The sequence below is a fragment of the Nomascus leucogenys genome, chromosome 7b, assembly GCF_006542625.1.
Source record: "Nomascus leucogenys isolate Asia chromosome 7b, Asia_NLE_v1, whole genome shotgun sequence".
Lineage (NCBI taxonomy): Eukaryota > Metazoa > Chordata > Mammalia > Primates > Hylobatidae > Nomascus > Nomascus leucogenys.
Window position 1 is genome coordinate 60,541,611 of NC_044387.1, and position 19,980 is coordinate 60,561,590.

Genomic DNA, 19,980 nt, shown 5'->3' on the forward strand with positions numbered 1-19,980 from the left:
AGGAGGTGCTTGGACATGTGACCACGCCCTGTCATTCTAAAGGCTTTTAGATTGCTGGTTGTGAGAGAGTTCTGAAATCTATTAGATGACAGCAGGAGCCCCTTCCTGGATTGTTTTGTTTTCTTTACATCCTTAGGGTGTGATCAATTAAAGGAACTAGAGATTAAGGATTGTGATCATTTGAGACTTCCACTCTGAATATTTAATATCCCGGAGTAGTTTTCCTAGCAGTAGAACTTTATATCTAAAACAGCAGCCACAACCAAAACAATAACAGAGACTTTCCATGAGAAAGAGACTGGGTTGCAGTGCTCTTACATCTTCTTTCAACATTAGTGCTAGAACAGAGTCTGACATAACTCTTTCAAATGCCAATAAGATCATGTAATATTTGGACAATAAGATCATGTAATATTTTGTCATGTCAGTAAGTCAATTTAATGCACAGGGGTACTGATAAACAGAGGAGAAAAAAAGTGTATGAATCTACTATGATCTGGCATTGGGTTATGTGCTTTCCTGTTATCAAATGTAAGCCTCAAAACAGTCTCCCATATTCTCATCTTACAGATGACGACACCAATGCTTTATGAGACTTGCCCAAGAGACACTGCCACTCTGAGTGTGCTGATGAATACTGAAAGCCCCTTCTCCAAATCCTTTAATTCCCATTCTAGACACTGGCAAACTAGTTGAACACACTCTTCCTTGGTGATGGTAAGAAGGTACCTCTAAAATGGTAGGAACCCCTAGGTCCCTGGCAGGGAAGTGGAGGAAGGCTTTGTGGTTAAGATCATTCACATAGAACGACCAGGTTTCCAACAGCATATCCCAGTTGCAAAGTCCTATCTCTTCCAAGTGTTATCTAACTTTAAGGGAAACACCAGTCCTCCTTGCTCTGCATGAGGTCAATTTGTAAAATGCGCCAAGTCAGCCAACAGCCTTCCAGGCGAGTTCCCACTGAACAGAGGATGAGTACCAGGCCCAAGCAACAGGGAAAATTAACTTGAATGACTGCTCTGTGTTTATAACGTTGTCCGAGCTAATGTTCTGTGTATCTGTCTGTAGCATGATTTTAAATATTTACAGAAGTTAGAGAAAGGAAAAAAGTATCAGTTCACAAGTCTACTTTTTCACTTTGTTCTATGGTCATTATCTATTGAACAGATAGAAAGTTACAATTTTTCCCTCTAGTTACTTCTGAGGGAGCTTCTTCTCGAATCTGATAAGAGCCAGGCCTATATTCTAAGCAGCAATGTACATCTCAATCTCAGCAAAGTAAACTCCCTCAGGATCAGACATCCAGCTGCTTAATGTCTCAGGCTTACTCACTAGAGATCTGAGAGTGGCGTGCGAGTATTTCCCTTAGAACCAGAGACCCTACACATACACTGTTGGTTTTGTAGACTAGAACGTTGCTTTAAAAAACAACAATAATAGGCCGGGCACGGTGGCTCACGCCTGTAATCCCAGCACTTTGGGAAGCCAAGGTGGATCTCTTGAGCCCAGGAGACCAGTCTGGGCAATACAGTGAGACCCCATCTCATTAAATAAATAAATAAATTGAAAAACAAAAAACAACAATAATAAAAGGCAACCTTATTCTGTTTAATGGAAAGAACATGCCCTCCTGGTTATGCATTCAATCACCGACTCCTAAAAACATAGCTTGATGTTTTGATCTTTTTAAAATTTTTTAACTTTTTAGGTTTTTAAAAAATTATTTCAACTTTTATTTTAGAACCGGGGGCACAAATGCAAGTTTGTTACCTGGATAATTTTATTTATAAGGGTAATTGTTGGCAAGGGTTCATCCATTAGTTGTGAGGGTCATAATTTTAATGTGTGGCCCACACAGAAAGGGTGCTACGAATACACTTCATATGTATTTTCCCTAGATACAGGGCATGAGCAGTCTTAGTAGAGACAGGTAGAATCTGATATTAGGGGGAGTGTTAATAAAAAATATTCTTAATATTTTGAAGGGGTTGTGGCAGTGGAACACTGAGCTGCTTATTTTCATTCTGGCCCCTTGTTCTGCTATTTCCCCTTTTTGATCATTCTTCCTCCATGTCTCCTACACACTTCCAGGCCCTTCTGTTTTTCCTGCCATCATAACTGTGCATCTGGACCACTGCAAAGAGACTTCAAGGTACCTCATCTGCTGTGTCAGCCCCTCTGACTGTCCTGCTGGTCACTGCCTGTTCATCTTCTCGGAGCAGAGCCTTGATCCTGTCATTCCCTTTTCTAAAGAGCCCCCACGGCTTCCATGGCTTCCAGCACACAGTCCATGCTCTCAGCCTGCTACCCAGCCTCCCTTCCCTGTGTTCCCCTCCACTTTTCTCCTTGTAAGCTCCATGTTGCAGCAAAATCAAATGACTGTTCTCTGGGTGCACCCGCAGAATTCCATGCCTCCGTGTCTTCACTCACGAAGTTCCCCTCTCAACCTGACTCAGCTCTATGGCACCTCTTGTGGAAAATCTTTCCCCTTTGACTTCCCTAAGCTGGAACTAATTTTTACTTCCTCTCAACCGTCACAATTCATCTGTATAGATATATTTATTTGAAATTATATTAGAGACCACATCATATTCATCTTTGTATCTATGGGTAGAAAAATAAATAGATGCTGTAATAAATTTCTGTTTCCAGATGCCCAGAGGAATGACACTGGAAAACTAAACATCACTCTTCACTGAACCAGCGTGTCTCAAAGTGTTTTCCAAAAGCCACACCAGAGCTCAGGTGGAGCTCTGAGGCCCTCTGAGGCCCAGGGCTTGCTGCCTTCCCACAAGAGCACAGCCAACACAGTACACAGAACACTCTATCGACACAGCCTCCGCCACTCCCCTCACCTCAGGGATTTGTCCACCCTGAGTTCAGAACTTTCCCAGAGTTACAATCATACCCTGACAGAGAACCAAATGCACATGATATATAAGACGTTTAAACTCAATCCTGAAGAGACTAATTTCTTCCCCAGAGTAAATCTCTAATGAAGAAGGAAAAAGATGTCTACTGCAGAGGACACAGGTTTTTTTCCCCAAATACATTTTTCTGAAAGTCACTGAACTCTATCAGAACCAACCTCTACAGAGTTACACTGATAAAAAATGGCACTGACATAATATTTAACTGTTGCTTCCAACTCGGTTATCAAGTGTTTCATAAATTTGACTAACTCATTAAAAATAAAAAATGTAAGAAGACAGTTTGGTCTGGTGGAGGGCCGTTTTGGAAGTCCAAGCCAGTCTCTCCACCTCACTGAGTGTTCTTGGATTAGTCCTTAACTTCTGTATGCCTCAGTTCCCGCCTCTGTAAAATTAGGATAATATTAGTACCCACCTCATAAGACTGAATAAGGCTGAATGGATAACGTCTGTGAAACACTTAGCACAGAGCCTGCACTTAATAGGAGCTAAACAATTATAGCAATGATAATAATAGCTATGACAATGAAACCACTGAGAACAGAGGCTCTGTTTATGGAAAGAGGTAGATTAGTTGGTACTTAAACACTAAGATATTCAGACTAGCTTCTCTTTGGGAAAGAGCAGAAGCAGTTTATACCAGTCCCCTATGTAAGTGTTAGATGTTATGTAAAGACTGTTGCAAACAGCACTAAAAAGGCCAAGAATGGCTGGACAAGAGCACACGCACAGGTACAGTTTACTGCATGTGCACACACACACTCCTGGCACTGTGCAAGTTAGAGCCTGAGATGCTTCTAGGGGCTTTTAAAGATTCTGTGCTGCTCTAATTGTTTAGTTAGCTACAACTGAGTGACCATGTGTCCCAGATTGCCCCAGACATTCAAGGCTTAAGCTACTTGCCCCAGCATCATTATTAATAGTGTGCCCTCTCATTCTCAAGGGAGTTCTGATTTTGGACAATAATGTACATAATTACCCTATAAAACAAAACCATCCCTGCTTATATAAACCTCCCTGTTTTCAAATCCAGTGGATGGTCTCAAAAAACAATACTGCCATTTCTAAAGCTCTTGGTCACAGTCTGCAAAGGAGCCTGAGGACTACGGACAACTGGACATATGTTTGTAAACAGCTTCAAAGGGGAATGGATGTGGTTTAACACGGAGAACAGTACCAGCAATCAAGGGTTTGTATTTAATTTTTACAAGTAAAAGTAAACGTTGAAGAAAGAGAGCAAGCCCTAACAATCTGAGGTCATTTTTCCTTTATCTTTCACAACATGGAGGCACAAGAAGTCAACAACTTTTAACTTCTCAGAAGGCTCCCTGTGGATCAACTCAATCAATGTATCCGGGCCTTACTCCAGTAAGCCCCAACACTGGCTTTATTTATTAGAGAGATAAATAGCTCTGTGAGTTCACAACATGGTGAAAATTTTCTTAACAAAAACCACACACTCTTTAATTGGCTTCGAAGTTAGAGAAAGAAATAAGTTTTAATATTGGCATTACATTGGATACTTTTCAAGAGTTCAGAAATATTAGTCTGCTTAATCTCCCCTTAAGATCTCAGAAGCACTGCAAAGGGAGTTATGTTTATGAAAACATTAAAACTGATTTTTCCCAGTGTAACAATAACCATGTATCCTTATGCATTTGTAGTGTCGCCACTTTTTTTCTTTATCTTTCGTCAGAACTTGTGTTTATACAAATCAGACAGAAACCTGATTCAACCAACAGCTAAAAATTATTTACTCACATACTTAGTTTAAAACATTCTGGTATCATACCACACCACACTGAAAAACATCACGACGTACTGTATGTAGTGGAACCAAATAAATACGCTAAAGAGTATTTTCCAGTATTCGCTGTTACAAAATCATAACATCCTATGATACAAACAACGAGATTGTATAACGTCCCCACATCGTTTTTTTAGAACTAGCAAAAAAAAAAAAAAAAAAAAAGGTGGAGAAACTCAGCAAAACAAAGTGGCGAGAAAAGTCGGGGGAGGGGCGGTAGAAGAGAAGGGGCGGAGAAACACGACACCGAGGCGGTGATATCACCCACAGCCAACGGCATGGAATTCAGAAAGTTAAGTGTCACCCAGCAATTTCGGTGCGGACTCGCGGCGCGCCTGCACAGCGTGGCGGCTGCATCCCAGCCAAGCAGGAAGGGGGAGGGAGAGGCCTGACTGAGTTCGCTCGGGGGCAGCGGAGGGGAGGGCTGCCCGCCTCCCGGACGGCGCACGTTCGAGTCCCGGGTCGGGAGACTTGTCCGTCGCCCGACAATGATTTCATCTTTTCGGAAGAGCTGCCGCCTGGGCCGCGGCTGCCACGTGCCTGGTCTGGCCCCGTGCGCTGCGCCGGGGGACCTACCCGGACGCGGCCGCGGCCGCGGCCGCCGCGGGGCGCAGAGGCGGCAGAAGGGAAGGGCTGGCGGCCGGGAGGGGATCGGGGTGGCCAAAACTGGGCTAGAGGATTGCTCCGCGGAGTCCGCCGGCCTCAAGGGGCTGCCCTGCGGAGTGCACCCACCCTCCGCGCCCGAGGGCGGAAAGGCCAGAGCGCGGGGCAGGTTTCGCAACTCCGAGGGTGGATGCAGGCTGTGGCCGGGCGGGATGGAGCGGCCGTGCCTTTCCAGCGCCCCCGGCCTGGCGGAGCCCCATTCTCGGCCTGCGCCCCGCCGCGCAGTGCGCGCTCCCGGCGGCGTGACCGTGGCTGTCGGGCCCCCGCCCGAGCCGGGCAGCCGGCCACCCGTGTAGGGGACAGTGGCGGCCGCGCGGCCCGGCGCCGCGCTGCTCGCAGCCCGCCACTCCTTCCGCGCTCCGGGCCCCCTGCACCTCCTCCCCCGGCCCCGGAGAAATGCTTGTACCTTCCACCGCCTCCTCCACCATCTCGTCGTCGCTATCCATGGCGGCTGGGGACCCTGCCCAGCTCGGGGCTGCGCGGCTGCCTCCCGTCCCTCTGGGTGCTCCCGGCGGCTGAGCGAGCTCTGGGGCTCGCGAGTTTGGAGGAGGAGGAGGAAGAGGAGGAGCAGTCGGGGCTGGCTCGCACTGCCTCCCCCTACAGCCCTTTCAATTCCTTGGCCTTCAGCTGCTGCGGCAGCAGCCGTCGTCCCCCCCTCCCTTCGCCCACTTTCCCCTCGCCTCGGAGGCTCCGGTGTGCCGCCTTGGCCGTCGCCGCTGCTGCAACTTTCTCCTGTAATACCCCCTCTTTGTTATCGAGCAGCTGATCCGCTGACATCACCCAGCGCCGGTGCGCTCCCTCCCTCGCTGATTGACAGTTCCCTGTCCCTTTCCAGAAGTAAGGCTCCTTAAAACGAAAGGCGCTCCGGGGCAGCGCGTATTCCGCGTCCCAGCCAACCCGCCTCCGGCCCGTCAGCGTTTCTCTTTTGCTTAGGTGCGGCTTGGCGCGCCCCGAGCGCTCAACGCGGTCCTGGGAGCTGCGGGCTTGTCGAGGACACTTGGATCGCCCGTGGGGGCTCCGAGCTCCCGACCTCCCGTTGTGCTGGGAGCAACTTGAAAGTCCGTGGTGCACTGTCCGTGTTCCTTCGAGACAACCTCCAAAGTGCCAGGGAAGCTAAGGAAGCGTTTCTGACGCTCTGGCGCCTGGACTTCCTCTCACCCTCGCCCCCACATCACCCCGTTCGCCACCGGGAGCTGCACGAGTGCGACACGCAAGGGAGCGCAGGTGTCCTCGCGCTCCCGCATCACATCCGCAAGCCGATTTCCCGAGCTCGGGGGCTGTTATCTGGCCGGATTCCGCAGGATGGCGGGGCCACCCCAGCGCCCCCACTCCCCGCCTTCCTTCGGGTCGCCAGGCCCTCGGGTGATTCAGAAATTCATCAAATCCAAATGGCAGCGGGCTCTCTGTCAGGCAGGAAACAAGCCTCAGCGAAGGCTCGGCAGGTTCCTCCTCGCGGCTGTGGTAATGGAAAAGGAGCCGCCGAGTGGAGCTAACGAGGAAGGAAGGACCCTCCGTCTGGCGCGCCTCTTTCCCGCGCCTCCCGCCCTGTACGTGTGATGTCCCCAGCTGTCTCTCTGTTTCTCCAAGTGCCAACCACTTCACAGATTCAGGCGTCCTCAAGTGGAGAAAACCACTGGGCACCCGGCTTCCGGCCCGGCCACTTAGTGTCGTTATGGCGCTGCCTCTTACAGGTGGCGGTAAAGGGCGACTGTAAATAGCCGATTAAACAGATGCAAATGTACACAATGTACCGTGGAATTACCGGGTGCCGCTCTGGGCACCTGCCAAGAACAGCTACTGCATGGAGGGGAGGAGGGAGCAAAAAAAAAAAAAAGTAGTTCCATTTTGTTTTCTGATCAATGAATGAGACTTTGGGGATTTCAAAATACTTCCAGCGCCCAGGAGACTACTCCTTGCTTTTGGCTCTGTGCTTAAATGGTAGATATTTGTGTCAAGTATTGCCGGCTTGTTTCTTAAAGTCAGCTTTTCCTCTGTGAAAAAGAGAACAATGCTAGGGACATTAGCCCCACACACTTCCAGGAATTTCAGCCCCTTTGACTGTTTTAGAAAGGGGAGGGCCCTGAACCAGAAGTTAGGAGACTTGAGTCCTGGTGCTGCTCACCTGCAGAGGTGTCTTGGGAGCCCAACCAGCCAGCCTGAATTCCTCCAGATTAGAGGCTTAGTCTACATAGAAATAAGGCCCTTGGGGCTTAGGCTAGACCACTCTGAGGTTCTCTGGCTCAAGCAAGACACCCTCTAGCTTAGTCTAGACCTCTCTGAAGTCTCTTGGCTTAGGTTTGACCTCCTTAAAGTCCTCCAGTGCAGATACTGGGAGTCCAAGGCTAAACAGAGAAGGTGTACGTGCAGTGGAAGATGAAAGAGCCACTTTAGGTTACATCATCTTCAAACATGAACCACAGAAACAGGATTTTATATCTGATTTTTTAAAAGCCATCATTTACTGAGCTCGGTCACTCACTGGTTTTGAATTATATGATATTTTTTCTCATTTAACCTTTTTACATATCACCTCCTGTCTTGCATATTATACTGGTGCACTAGAACATACCAGATACTCGTCTTCCCCAGTTTCCAGTTGATTTTCAGGGGCAAAAACAATGCTGAAAGCTGAAGGGAGCAGCAAAAAGACTTTATTCTCTTACTCAAAGGGAGTGAGGCAGGGCTGGGAGGCTGGAAGAAATCTCCTCTCAAGACGCACAGAAGACACAGGTTCATGGTGGGTGCGTACGTGTGGGAGTGAAGGAGAGGGGAGGAATCATGTTGCAAGTGTCCAACTGTCCCGTTGGTGCTGTGAGGTTTTCCCAGCCTGTACTAAGCACCCAAACTGTCAAGCGCTCCCTTTCTACCTACTACCTTGAGAACACCTGAAACCCTGCCTACGCACCCCCCCCACCTGCCCCCCGCCGTCGGTGAAGCAGGGGTCCTCCGGACCTACAAGAGGCAGGGACAGGAAGGGAGCAGGGTCTTTCTAGCAAAGTCATTAGTGATGCGGGGTGAAACTACAGAGAACCTTCACCAGATCTGCACATGAGGCAGGCAGCAGCAGGGACACAGTCCCATCCCTCTTCCCCCACCATTCATTCCTGCTGGCTCTGGGCCCAAAGCTGGGGCAAAATGTTTTTATGACTCTCTTAAGATCCACTTGTATCTTTACAAATCATGTTGTGTTATGTTTCGAGTCTCCTTCTCCAGACGGACTGATTCTTATTTATGGTCCTAGAACACAACACAGTGCCTGGTACAGAATGTGGGTTAAGCATTGTCAGCAATGATTTTGCAGATAGGAATATTCTGTTTTATATAAACAGCGCTGAGTCTTTCTCACAGACTGGATTCTCCTCCTATGTTTTGGCAAAGTGCTTTGTTTCAGTTCAAATCTGAAGAGCATTTATGAGTTGTTCTACTTTCCCACATCGACTGGCCCCAAATCTGCTTCCATTGCATTCTTTCCCACAGTTTTCTTCATTGAGAGCTCATTTCGTAAACTCTCTTTCTACTTGGCTTTCCACCAGTTTCCCCTGTCGTACTCTGTCCCCACCAATGTGGTCATGGGCTAGAAAAATCAATAAAACTCTTAATCACAAACAATGTGCAGCAGCAGCAGCAGCAGCAGCGTGGCTCAGCTCCTAACTTGGCAGATCCCAGTGAGACAGAACAAGCTCTACCAGGGAGGAACGGGACTGCACAGGACATCCAACATCTAGGCTGCGTGAGACTTGCTTTCCTGTTCACACTGAGAGTGACTTTTCTTTTCCTGTCTCTGGTCTTGAATCAGGAGGAGGGGTGACTTTTCTAAGCTGCTCTGGCTTAGTTTCCATTGCCTCCAAGGCTATATTCCTTCTCTTCATACCCAGCTTGGGAAACATAAGTCCCTCTTCCACTGCAGCAAGCAGTCAAAATACTGAGTTAATTTTATTCATTCTACCACCCCTGTCTTTCCCTGGAGAAGGCTGGTGCTTACATACAAGACTGATATAACTTTTGCAATAAATATATTTTTACAAGCTTCTTGTATTTTATGCACCTTCCTACATTTAGGGGAAACAATTCTGTCAATTCGCTGCTATGCATGCTAAGCGAATTGTGAAACAAGTAGTGAATGTGGAACTTATGTGGGATTCACTACTGTTGGCTGTTACTGACTCCTCATCCTGCTGGCTGGCAGGGAGTGGAGGGGCCCAAGCAGTCTTCTGGGTCTCCATGTATTTGGGAGGGAGGAGCCTCTGAGACCTCAGCAGTAGGAAGTCGCATCAGAGCCACGCCAGGTGCTCTGGTGGTTTTATGGTTGCTGGCCTGGCTCTGGTTTCCACCACTTGCTTACACCGCCAGCAGGAAGACAAAGATAGAATTAGTGAAAGAGCTTTTAAATAATCATCAAGTCTCGTTTTGGCACTGCTCACTCCTTCATAAGATTTTTTCCCACCAAATTAGCCAGTTTGATTGACTTTTTACTTTGTCTGTTTTGGTTCCACCAAGAACTAGCCAAGCAACTGGGCAATTCAGTTCTGGGGGGGCCTTCGTTTTGCCATCTGTAAATGAAGAGTTGAGCTACATAAATTCGAAGCTCAAACATTCTCTGTCCACCTTTTCTCCAGAAAAGAGAGCCTGAGGAGCCCCAGGAAAAGGCACATAAAAGGAAATGGGAAGAAGCCAGGGCAACTCTAACAAACTGAATACTCAAGTCCTCTCACCTTAATGGCTCTATCTGGGCAGGCAGGTGAGGGGAGAACCTTTATCTTGACTCTAGGGAGGGAAGCATGGAAGTTTTAGGAGAACCAAGGTTCCTGGGTTCTGAATCACTGAGTCACTAATCAAGTGGCTAACCGTGTTAGTGACAACTGCAGAATCTGGAGGGAGGGGCTGGGAGAGAAGCAGCGAAGAAACGGGTGGGGGAGGAGATGGGGATGAAAGGGAAGCGGTTGCAGCTTGTGGAGCACTGGGAAGAGCAGGGACATCAAGGACATCAAATAAAGGTCCAGGGAGCAAAGAAAGAAATGGAGAAAATTCATTCTGCTGGAAATAGACATGACTGCAGTCAGGAAGAAGACTTACAGATTCAGGGTGACCTGATTTGATTACAGCAACAGGAAGTGCAGGAGAGAGAGGGCAGAATAACCTGACCTAAGGAAGTGAATTAAATAATAGAGAAGACACCACAGTTGCCATGGTATTAAAATACCTCATGCCACATTAAGCTTCCTCTTTCTCTTTTGCTTGATTCTTGTTTTTGCAACGTGTTAATGTCATTGCAGTGTATCCAGTAAACTAAATTTAGACTTTGTGGGGCGGTGGGGGAAGGGAAGATGCAGCCCAGATCTCCCTGTTTGGGTCGACTCTGGGCCAATATTGTTCCTTCACAGAGTTCTTGGGGTTTTTTGCATTATGGGATATGAAAACTCTTATGTCAGGCTTGGGCCTGGTGAAGCTGCTGAGTGAAATGATTAAAAAAAAAAAAAAAATGAGGCCAGGCGTGGTGGCTCACGCCTGTAATTCCGGCGCTTTGGGAGACAGAGGCAGGTGGATCACCTGAGGTCAGGAGTTCAAGACCAGCCTGGCCAACATGGTGAAACCCTGTCTCTACTAAATACAAAACCCTGTCTCTACTAAATACAAAAATACAAAAATTGGTAGTGCATGCCTGTAGTCCTAGCTACTCGGGAGGCTAAGGAAGGAGAATCACTTGAACCTGGGAGGCGGAGGTTGCAATGAACTGAGATGGCACCACTACGCTGCACTCCAGCCTGGGCCACGGAGTGAGACTCCATCTCAAAAAAAAAAAAAAAAAAAAAAAAAACAAACTCTCTCACACACACAAAAAAAGAAAAACTGGAAATAGTTTTCAAAGGGGCATTTGTTTTAGAAATTACTTTAGAAAAACAATAGGATTGCAGAAATTTGAAAAATAAAGACAACCATCACCAAAACCAAATATGTTTTCTTAGATATTATTTTCTCTAATTGCTTTTGAAAAATTACTTTACTAGGCTAAAATTAAGATTATTGGGTCCTGCAATTGGTCCTCTGCAAAAGTAGACATTGCAGAGGGCAGGTACATGGTATACTCTTTTGACACTACAATACCCAGGATGGGCACAGGAGTATTTCCAGCTGACCTATTTATCACAAATGTCATAACATTCATCGGGGTCAGCTCTTGACCTTCCTCAAGTGGACTCACACTAACTAGACCCTGAGAGACTGAGATGTGTGTCTGAATTATGATGGACAGATCAGAATACTCACATTGTCAGGGCAAAAGGTCTTTCTGTATAAATAAATGTACTTGAGAAGACAAATTCCATCCAAAAGTTTGCTTAGCTATCTGGAGTAGAATGAAGGACGTTAGTTGTGTGGTCCACAAGACAAATACTCCTGATACAGTGTTCTGAAAGAATGAGGCTGCCTACCCATCCCACTCACCTCTGCTTAGATGGCCCTGTGGCTTCTGAGGCTTCAAGCTTCTTTCTCCGTGCTGTAGTTTCTTCAAACCTGTTTCTCCACACAGTGTCCTATACAGCCCACTAGGCAGATTTACACTTTCTAAGTCATAATGACATTCTTTATCTTCCTGGCATTACAACCAAGTCACTTTAATGGGAATTTGAGGTAATCCTCAAACTTTTCAGTCACAAATTGAGTCACTCTCTTTGTTTATGCCCAAATCCTAGCCAAAACCATTGAGTGTGCAGATTTTGGTAGTCAAACTTTCTGAGAGCAACCTGGTTCTCAAGTTCTTGGGAAAGCACCTCATTTCTGCTTCACGAGCCATCAACAGTGAGCCATCCTTCTTAGACTACCATGATTTCTGAGAAAGAGACCAGAGACATATTAAGACCCATGTGGCCTGTCCTGTGATACAGTCATCCACGTGTTCCTGGGCACTCAGCTCAAAGATATTTCTATTCTGTGCAGGAGTGGAGAGGCTGGCTCTTTGCTATGATGGCTTAGGCAACAGAACGCCACCTCAAGGATGCAGATTCCATCTACTATAACATAGATGGAGGGCAAAGTGTCCTCTTCATTTTCCAAATGGGACTCTCTGGCTTTGAATCCAATATCCAGAAATGAAAATATCCATGTGGTCCTCTCCATTCAGTCACAAACAAAGACAGGTTGATTAAAGTGTTTCTGGGACCTGGCATTGAAATGACAACCCTCGATCTACAGGCAGCCCTCACCCGGAGGGGCTTGATGCTAAGCCATCCCTTCCTGTATGTATTTGCTGGAGACCTGTCTTGCAGCCTCTTTGGATCTGGCGTGTTCTTTCAGGTCATTTAAGGTCTTATTGATCCTCCTTGCTGAGTCCATAGATCAATTCTTGGGAAAAGATGCTGTGGCCAACTTTTGGAATGTCTTTCAGACAAATTTAAAGAGCCCTGCTCATATGCTCCTGTGCTCAAGATAGAGGACCAAAAAGAAAGCAGCCCTGTGGTAGGCCTTGTACTGTCTCCTTGGAGAAAAATGCCAGTTGAGAGTAGGTCTTCTGCAAGTTATAAGCATCACTTCCCAACCTGGCATCTGGGGAATGCCTTAAGTCTCAGGTAGTGTGAGTTCTTCAGCAGAGCAGGGAGCCTGGTCATTACTCAGCTGTAAAGTCTTCGCACCTCGACATCACCTGTGTCCCCTGCTCTGTGCTCTCCCCCAAGATGGCGTGGCAAATGTGATTTGAACCAGGTCAGGTTCATTCTCAGTTGTAGACAAGATAAGAGAGAGGGGCAAGTCAGTGATCTCTCCCTTCTTGCCAATCCTATAGAATTTGGAGTATCTGCAACTAACTTTCCTTAATATTTCAAAATAATCCTGAAAATGTGCATTGAGAATTTTGGGATTGGTTATATCCAAGTAGAGTCATCTTGTTTATAGGCTGATTTTCATCTAAGGGGCTATTTTTATTGCTGACATATACCTTTCAAGTATTTGGAAAGGTTTATCCTGAATGGAATGTATCCTGAATGGAATGTAGTTTGGCATCTCTGAGCTCATTTGCACCACACAATAATTCATCCCCAAGACCAGAGATGTTTAAGGACTCTCCCAGGATCCCACAACTGAAATGTGGCCAAATGAGGCTCAAATCAAGGCCCATTGGGTCTTCAGCCATACCTCACACTTCATGCAGAGTGACAAGACTCCTCAGAAGGTGGGCATCGGAGGGCAGGGGTGAAGCAACAAGAAATGGCATTTAGAGACAGTGTGCTGTTTCCCAGGAGACTGAGTCACATCATTTCATTTCATCCTGAAAATGACCTTACAGAATATGATCTCCATTTATAAATGAGGAAACCCAAGACTGTGAGTTCAAATAACTTGTCTGGAGTCACATAAGTAGTGAGAGTGGGATTGGAACCACAGCCGTGCAAACCATGAAAAGGCACAGATAGAGAAAATGGAAGTAACAGGACAGTTTTGGAGAAATAATTCTAGAAGATTGTTGAGTAAAGGAAAAGTTCTTAAAGAAGCTCTACATCAATTTTATGGTGCCATACAAGATGGACTTATGGAGTGTATTAATCTGTTCTCACATTGCTATAAAGAAATACCTGAGACCAGGTAATTTAGAAAGAAAAGAGATTTAATTGGCTCATGGCTCTGCAGGCTATACAGTAAGCATGACGGCATTTGCTCAGCTTCTGGGGAGGCCTCAGCAAACTTACAATCATGGCAGAAGGTGAAGGGAGAGCAGCAGTCACATGGACAGAGCAGGAGCAAGAGAGAGAGGTGGAAGGTGCTACACACTTAAACGACCACATCTCTTCAAAACTCACTCACTATCATGAGGACAGCACCAGAAGGATGGTGCTAAACCATTCATGAGAAATCCACTCCCATGATCCAACCACCTCCCACCAGGCCCCACCTCCAATATGGGGGATTACATTTCAACATGAGATTTGGGAGGGGACAACATCCAAACTGCATCATAGGGGAAATGACAAAATCACAAAAGCGTATACATGGCTGGCCTTTAGGGGCAGAGGAGAGCTTTGGCCTTGTCTCTGGGGGTATGCTTTTGTGGAGGTGTCCCAAGTGACCCCCATCCCTTATTTGAGATGATATACTTATTGGGTTCAAGTTGTTCATTTGTTTTTCTGGTTCTGGTGGCTGAGTGGAGGGCAGAGATTCTCTCTGCAGCAGATGTGCCATCCTTCACAGTGCCTAGCATGCTGCTGGACGTATAGGTGTCCAGGAGGTTTGGCAAGCATATTGCCAGGAAAAACTGTTCTATCACTGAGGGCCCAATGCAAACAAGCCCACCATGAGCAGGCTGGCTGGCCATGGATAAGGATGACCATCTTAGGAGCAAGTTACAGCTGACAGATGACTTTTGAGCTGTGGAAATGGAAGACAGAAAAATGCTTTTTGAAGAACTTCATTAATTTTTATTTACTTATTTATTTTTGAGATGGAGTTTGCTTGTTGCCCGCGCTGGAGTGCAATGGCACGGTCTCAGCTCAGTGCAACGTCCGCCTCCTGGGTTCAAGCGATTCTCCTGCCTCAGCCTCCCAAGTAGCTGGGATTACAGGTGCCCAATACCATGCCTGGCTAGTTTTTTTGTATTTTTAGTAGAGACGGGGTTTCACGTGTTGGCCAGGCTGGTCTCGAACTCCTGAACTTAGGTGACCCGCCCCCTCGGCCTCCCAAAGTGCTGGAATTACAGGCGTGAGCCACCGAGCCCAGCCAAACTTCATTAATTTTTTAAAAATCCAGTCTTAATCTATAATTTTAAGTCACCATTTACTTTATTAATTTTAGAAGAAAAACATTCATTGGAGAGATATTAAATAGAATATCAAAAAGAAAATGTAAAAATCTCTCAAAATCCTAACAACCAACAGTAACTACGATAAACAATCTGGTATATGCCCTTTCAGACAGTTTATAAAAATGTATAAGCATAGCTGGGCATGGTGGCTCACACCTGTAATCCCAGCACTTTGGGAGGCTGAGGCAGGCTGATCACGAGGTCAGGAGTTCGAGACCAGCCTGACCAACATGGTGAAATGCTGTCTCTACTAAAAATACAAAAATTAGCTGGGCATGGTGGTGTGCACCTGTAGTCCCAGCTACTTGGGAGGCTGAGGCAGAGAATTGCTTGAACCCGGGAGGCAGAGGTTGCAGTGAGCCGAGATTGTGCCACTGCACTCCAGCCTGGGTGACACAGCGAGACTCTGTCTCAAAAAAAAAAAAAAAAAAAAAAAATATATATATATATATATATATATATGCATAGATTAAATGTGTCCTCTTAGTAGCTGGGACTAGAGGCGTGCACCACTACACCTGGCTAATTTTTAAATTTTTTTATACAGATGGGGTTTCGCCATGTTGCCCAGGCTGGCCTTGAAATTCTAAGCCCAAGCGATCCACCCACCTCAGCCTCCCAAAGTGCTAGGATTACAGGCATGAGCCACTGCACCCAGCCACGGTTTTTTTTGTTGTTTGTTTGTTTTTTAGACGGAGTCTTGCTTGTAGCCCAGGCTGGAGTGCAGTGGCATGATCTCAGCTCACTGCAACCTCTGCCTCCCAGGTTCAAGCAATTCTCTGCCTTAGCCTCCCAAGTAGCTGGGATTATAGGTGCCCGCCACCACGCCTGGCTAATTTTTGTATATTTTTAGTAGAGACAGGGTTTCACCATCTTGGTCAGGCTGGTCTTGAACTCCTGACCTCGTGATCCACCCACTTTAGCCTCCCAAAGTGTTGGGATTACAGGTGTGAGCCACTGTTTTTTTATAGTGTCATTCAAGGTGAACTTGCAGGCCAGGAGTGGTGGCTCATGCCTATAATACTAGCACTTTGGGAGGCCCAAGTGGGTGGATAACTTGAACCCAGGAGTTTGAGACCAGCCTGGGCAACATGGTGAAATCCTGTCTCTATTTAAAAGAAAAAAAAATGAACTTGTAGGCAGTGTTCTTAAAATTAATAATAAAATTGTAAACATTTGTAATCTAGAAATTATTTAATGTGTAGAAGCAAGCAATCATATGCTTTTGAGAACAGTAGATAATATACTTGCATGGAACAACATCTAGTAAAAATAAGCCAAAATGTTAATAGTACTTATCACAGGATGACGTGATCTCAAGTGATTTAATTTTTTCTTTTTGCTCATTAAAAAATGTTTCTTATGATGACTATTATTGACTTATATAATTATAAATAGAGGTTGTTAAAAAACACACACACACCTTATCAGCTGGAGGCACATTACTTTTCCAGACTTTATTTTCTGTATGTGTAATATGGAAATTCTAGAAATTATAGAGAGGTTGTGTGGATTAATGGATAATGCAGATAAAGGGCTTTAAGGAGCTCCAGGCACACGGTTGAGTGTACACTATGTGGTGGCCACCAGCATCCCCGCTGTCATCTGATTCATTTGTGCTTCTGCCTCTACTCTTGCCTGTTCTTCACGGGTAGGAGAGTGGCCTTTCAAGTCAGATCACAGAAGGCTTTGCCCTGCTTAAAGCCTTCCAGTGTAGCCAGGAGCGGTGGCTCACGCCTGTAATCCTAGCACTTTGGGAGGCCGAGACTGCTTTGTTCTATCCTACCTCAGGGCCTTTGCATTCGCAGTTCCTCTTTACCTGGGATTCCCCTCCCCTTATCTTCTCTTAGCTGGTTTTTGGTCTTAGCATAAAAGTCACTTCCTCAAAGATGGCTTCCCTGGCCACCCAACCAAGGGTAGCTACCCAGCCACACTTCTATTGAATACTCCTCTGGTTTAATACTTCCCTTTGTTAATTTTCATCATAGCATTTGTCACCACCTTACACATTCTTGTTTATTCTGTTACCTAGTCTGCGTTTCTCCACAGACCTTGTTTGTCATGTCAGAGCTGTCACGGCATATGCAGAAGGGTGTCTAGCACATTGCAAATGCTCCAGACGTGGGTGTTAAATCCTTTCGTTAATTAATTAGATTATCTTTGTCAAGTGACTGAACGGTTTAATCACCTCCTTCTCAGAGGTCTGGTGTTTTCCTAAGGAGGCAGAGGGCAATTATGTCACTTTATTTCTACATCCCCCACCCTCCACCACTACCCCCAGTTAGAAAGAGGATGATTTAAAAAAACAAAAAACGGTGGGCATGGTGGCTCATGCCTGTAATCCCAGCATTTTGGGAGGCCGAGGCCGGTGGATTACCTGAAGTCAGGAATTCGAGACCACCCTGGCCAACGTGGTGAACCCTTGTCTCTACTAAAAATACAAAAATTAGCTGGGCATGGTGGCAGGCACCTGTAATCCCAGCTACTGGGGACGCTGGGGCAGGAGAATCGCTTGAACCTAGGAGGAGGAGGTTGCAGTGAACCGAGATCGTGCCACTACACTCCAACCTGGGCGACAGAGCGAGACTCTGTCTCAAAACAAAACGAAACGAAACGAAACAAAACAAACAAACAAAAAAACACATCTGTTTCTCATGTTCTTTCAGATGTGGCTAGATTCCTACCTTTCCATCCCAGATTGGGTTTTTTGTTTGTTTGTTTGTTTTGTTTGTTTGTTTTGTTTGTTTGTTTGTTTTGTTTTTAAAGCCGCCGAGATTTGAAAAGAGAACCTTTGCAGACTTTAATTCTGATACATGGGGCAGGACAGGCAGTCCCCACTCTACAAAGAGGTTGTGTTCCGAAAGTTTCATTGTGTATGTTGTTTGTTTCCAACACAGAATGCATTTTTCATTGGAAACAATGTTCCCAGACTAGCCCACAAAAGCCTATTTAACCCACTATGCTAAGTAGAAAACAAAATGTGTTTAAATTCTAGGAAACACAACAGGGAAAATGAATAAGAAATACAACTTAAATGTTTCTGTTGAATATTAGTGCTTGGGGAAAAGCAGCTTCCAACAAAGAAGAATGAAGCAGCAAGGGTCAGGGGTGTGGAAGATTCAGAGAACGGAGTGGAAGCCCAGCTGTCATGGCCAGGCCACAGTCCTGCATCTGACAGGGCTGTGGACGAAAGCCGAGTCTGTCCTGGAGCAGCTGGGCCTGGGCAGGTCTGAGCCCGTGTGAGGAACATTCCTGCAGATGCACAGCATGCAGAGGGCAGGCAGGGCTGATGCAGACACTTCTCTCCAGTGAATTCTGGAGGCTGGAGTCAACCTATAGGAAGTCTTCCATGAGGCCGAAATTGGAGTGTGTGACGGGGGTGGCTCCCGGGTCTCATAGAGTTCCTCAGAGAGCTTCTGCCTGGGTTATGTGAGTATAAACATGACACTACATCTTAAAAAATAATGGGCTCAGTTTTAGTTTTGTTGGTGTTTACCACAAGGTAATTTCAGGCATTTTCCCCCTATATCTGATCTTTGTGCTGCTACTTTGAGGCAAAAGCTTTTTATCTCCTAAAAGTTAGGCCCCAAAAACAGGGGCCATCTCCTTATAGAGGAGGTCTTCTAAAATTTCTCATGTTTTTCCAGAATTTGAAATTTCTCCTATTTTGAATAAGGAAGTGTTCTATTTGGGAAAGACCCATTATCCTGAAATCAACCCTAATTTTGGAAGCTTGTAGAAAGAGTACCCCAGTAGAACTGGTAAAGAAGGAAGCAAAGAAATTGAAGACACAGTTAGGAATTATTCCTGCAAAGAGTACTTCATAATTATTAAGTGTTTTATGTCAAGTAAATGAACTCCTAAACATCACTTAAAAGCAATAGCAGTAAATAGTTATATTTTAGATGATGAATCTAAATTTAGAGGACAAATTACAAAATGGGGTAACATTTCCAACAAGAGTGTCTTATACGGAATGTTAAGTGCTTAGGCAGGAAAAAGAGTATGCTCTTGAAAATTATATGGGATAATTCTGAAACGGGGTCTAGTGATGAAGACATTAGTGTCAAAGATGTATGTGAAGAGTTTGAATAAAATTGTTTCACGAAATGTGGGATTGAAAATAGCTATGTTTCTATTCATGTAGCAAAATTACATTTGTACCTCATAAGTTAATACAAATGTTTAAAAAGCTGTATTTCTTTCTTTCTTTTTTTTTTTTTTTTGATACGGTGCCTCACTGTCACCTAGGCTGGAGTGCAGTGGCATGATCTCAGCTCACTGCAACCTCCGCCTCCTGGGTTCAAGTGATTCTCCTGCCTCAGCCTCCCGAGTAGCTGATATTACAGGCACGTGTCACCACGTCCGGCTAATTTTTGTATTTTTAGTAGAGACGGGGTTTTGCCATGTTGGCCAGGCTGGTCTGGAACTACTGACCTCGGGTGATCCACCCACCTCGGTCTCCCAAAGTGCTGGGATTACAGGCGTGAGCCACCACGCCCGGCCTAAAAAGCTGTATTTCTTAAGGTATTGTTTTATGTAATGTGTGATTTAAACATATGTGCCACCACAGAAGGAAAAAGATCACATGCGCTCACTCTTATGTGGGAGCTAAAAACGTTGAGCTCACAGAAGCAGAGAGTAGAATAGTGGTAACTAGAAGTTGGGAAGGGTAGAGGGAGCGGGAGAATAGGGAGAGGTTGATTAACATACAAAATTACAACTAGAGGCTGGGCGAGGTGGCTCGCACATGTAATCCCAGCACTTTGGAAGGCAAAGGTGGGTGGATCACTTAA

At 45.8% G+C, this 19,980-nt stretch overlaps 1 protein-coding gene across 2 annotated transcripts in view; it reads right to left on the reverse strand.

Annotated features, from left to right (window-relative positions):
* The window catches only part of SETD7 (SET domain containing 7, histone lysine methyltransferase), a 61,585-nt gene extending 54,718 nt beyond the window's left edge, over positions 1 to 6,867 (reverse strand). For both annotated transcript variants that reach the window (XM_012508253.2, XM_012508252.2), the window contains exon 1: positions 5,807 to 6,867. In XM_012508253.2, coding sequence (XP_012363707.1) covers positions 5,807 to 5,846 — 40 coding nt within the window. In that variant the 5' untranslated portion in view covers positions 5,847 to 6,867. The remainder of the gene's footprint in view (positions 1 to 5,806) is intronic.
* Positions 6,868 to 19,980: the final 13,113 nt, after the last annotated feature.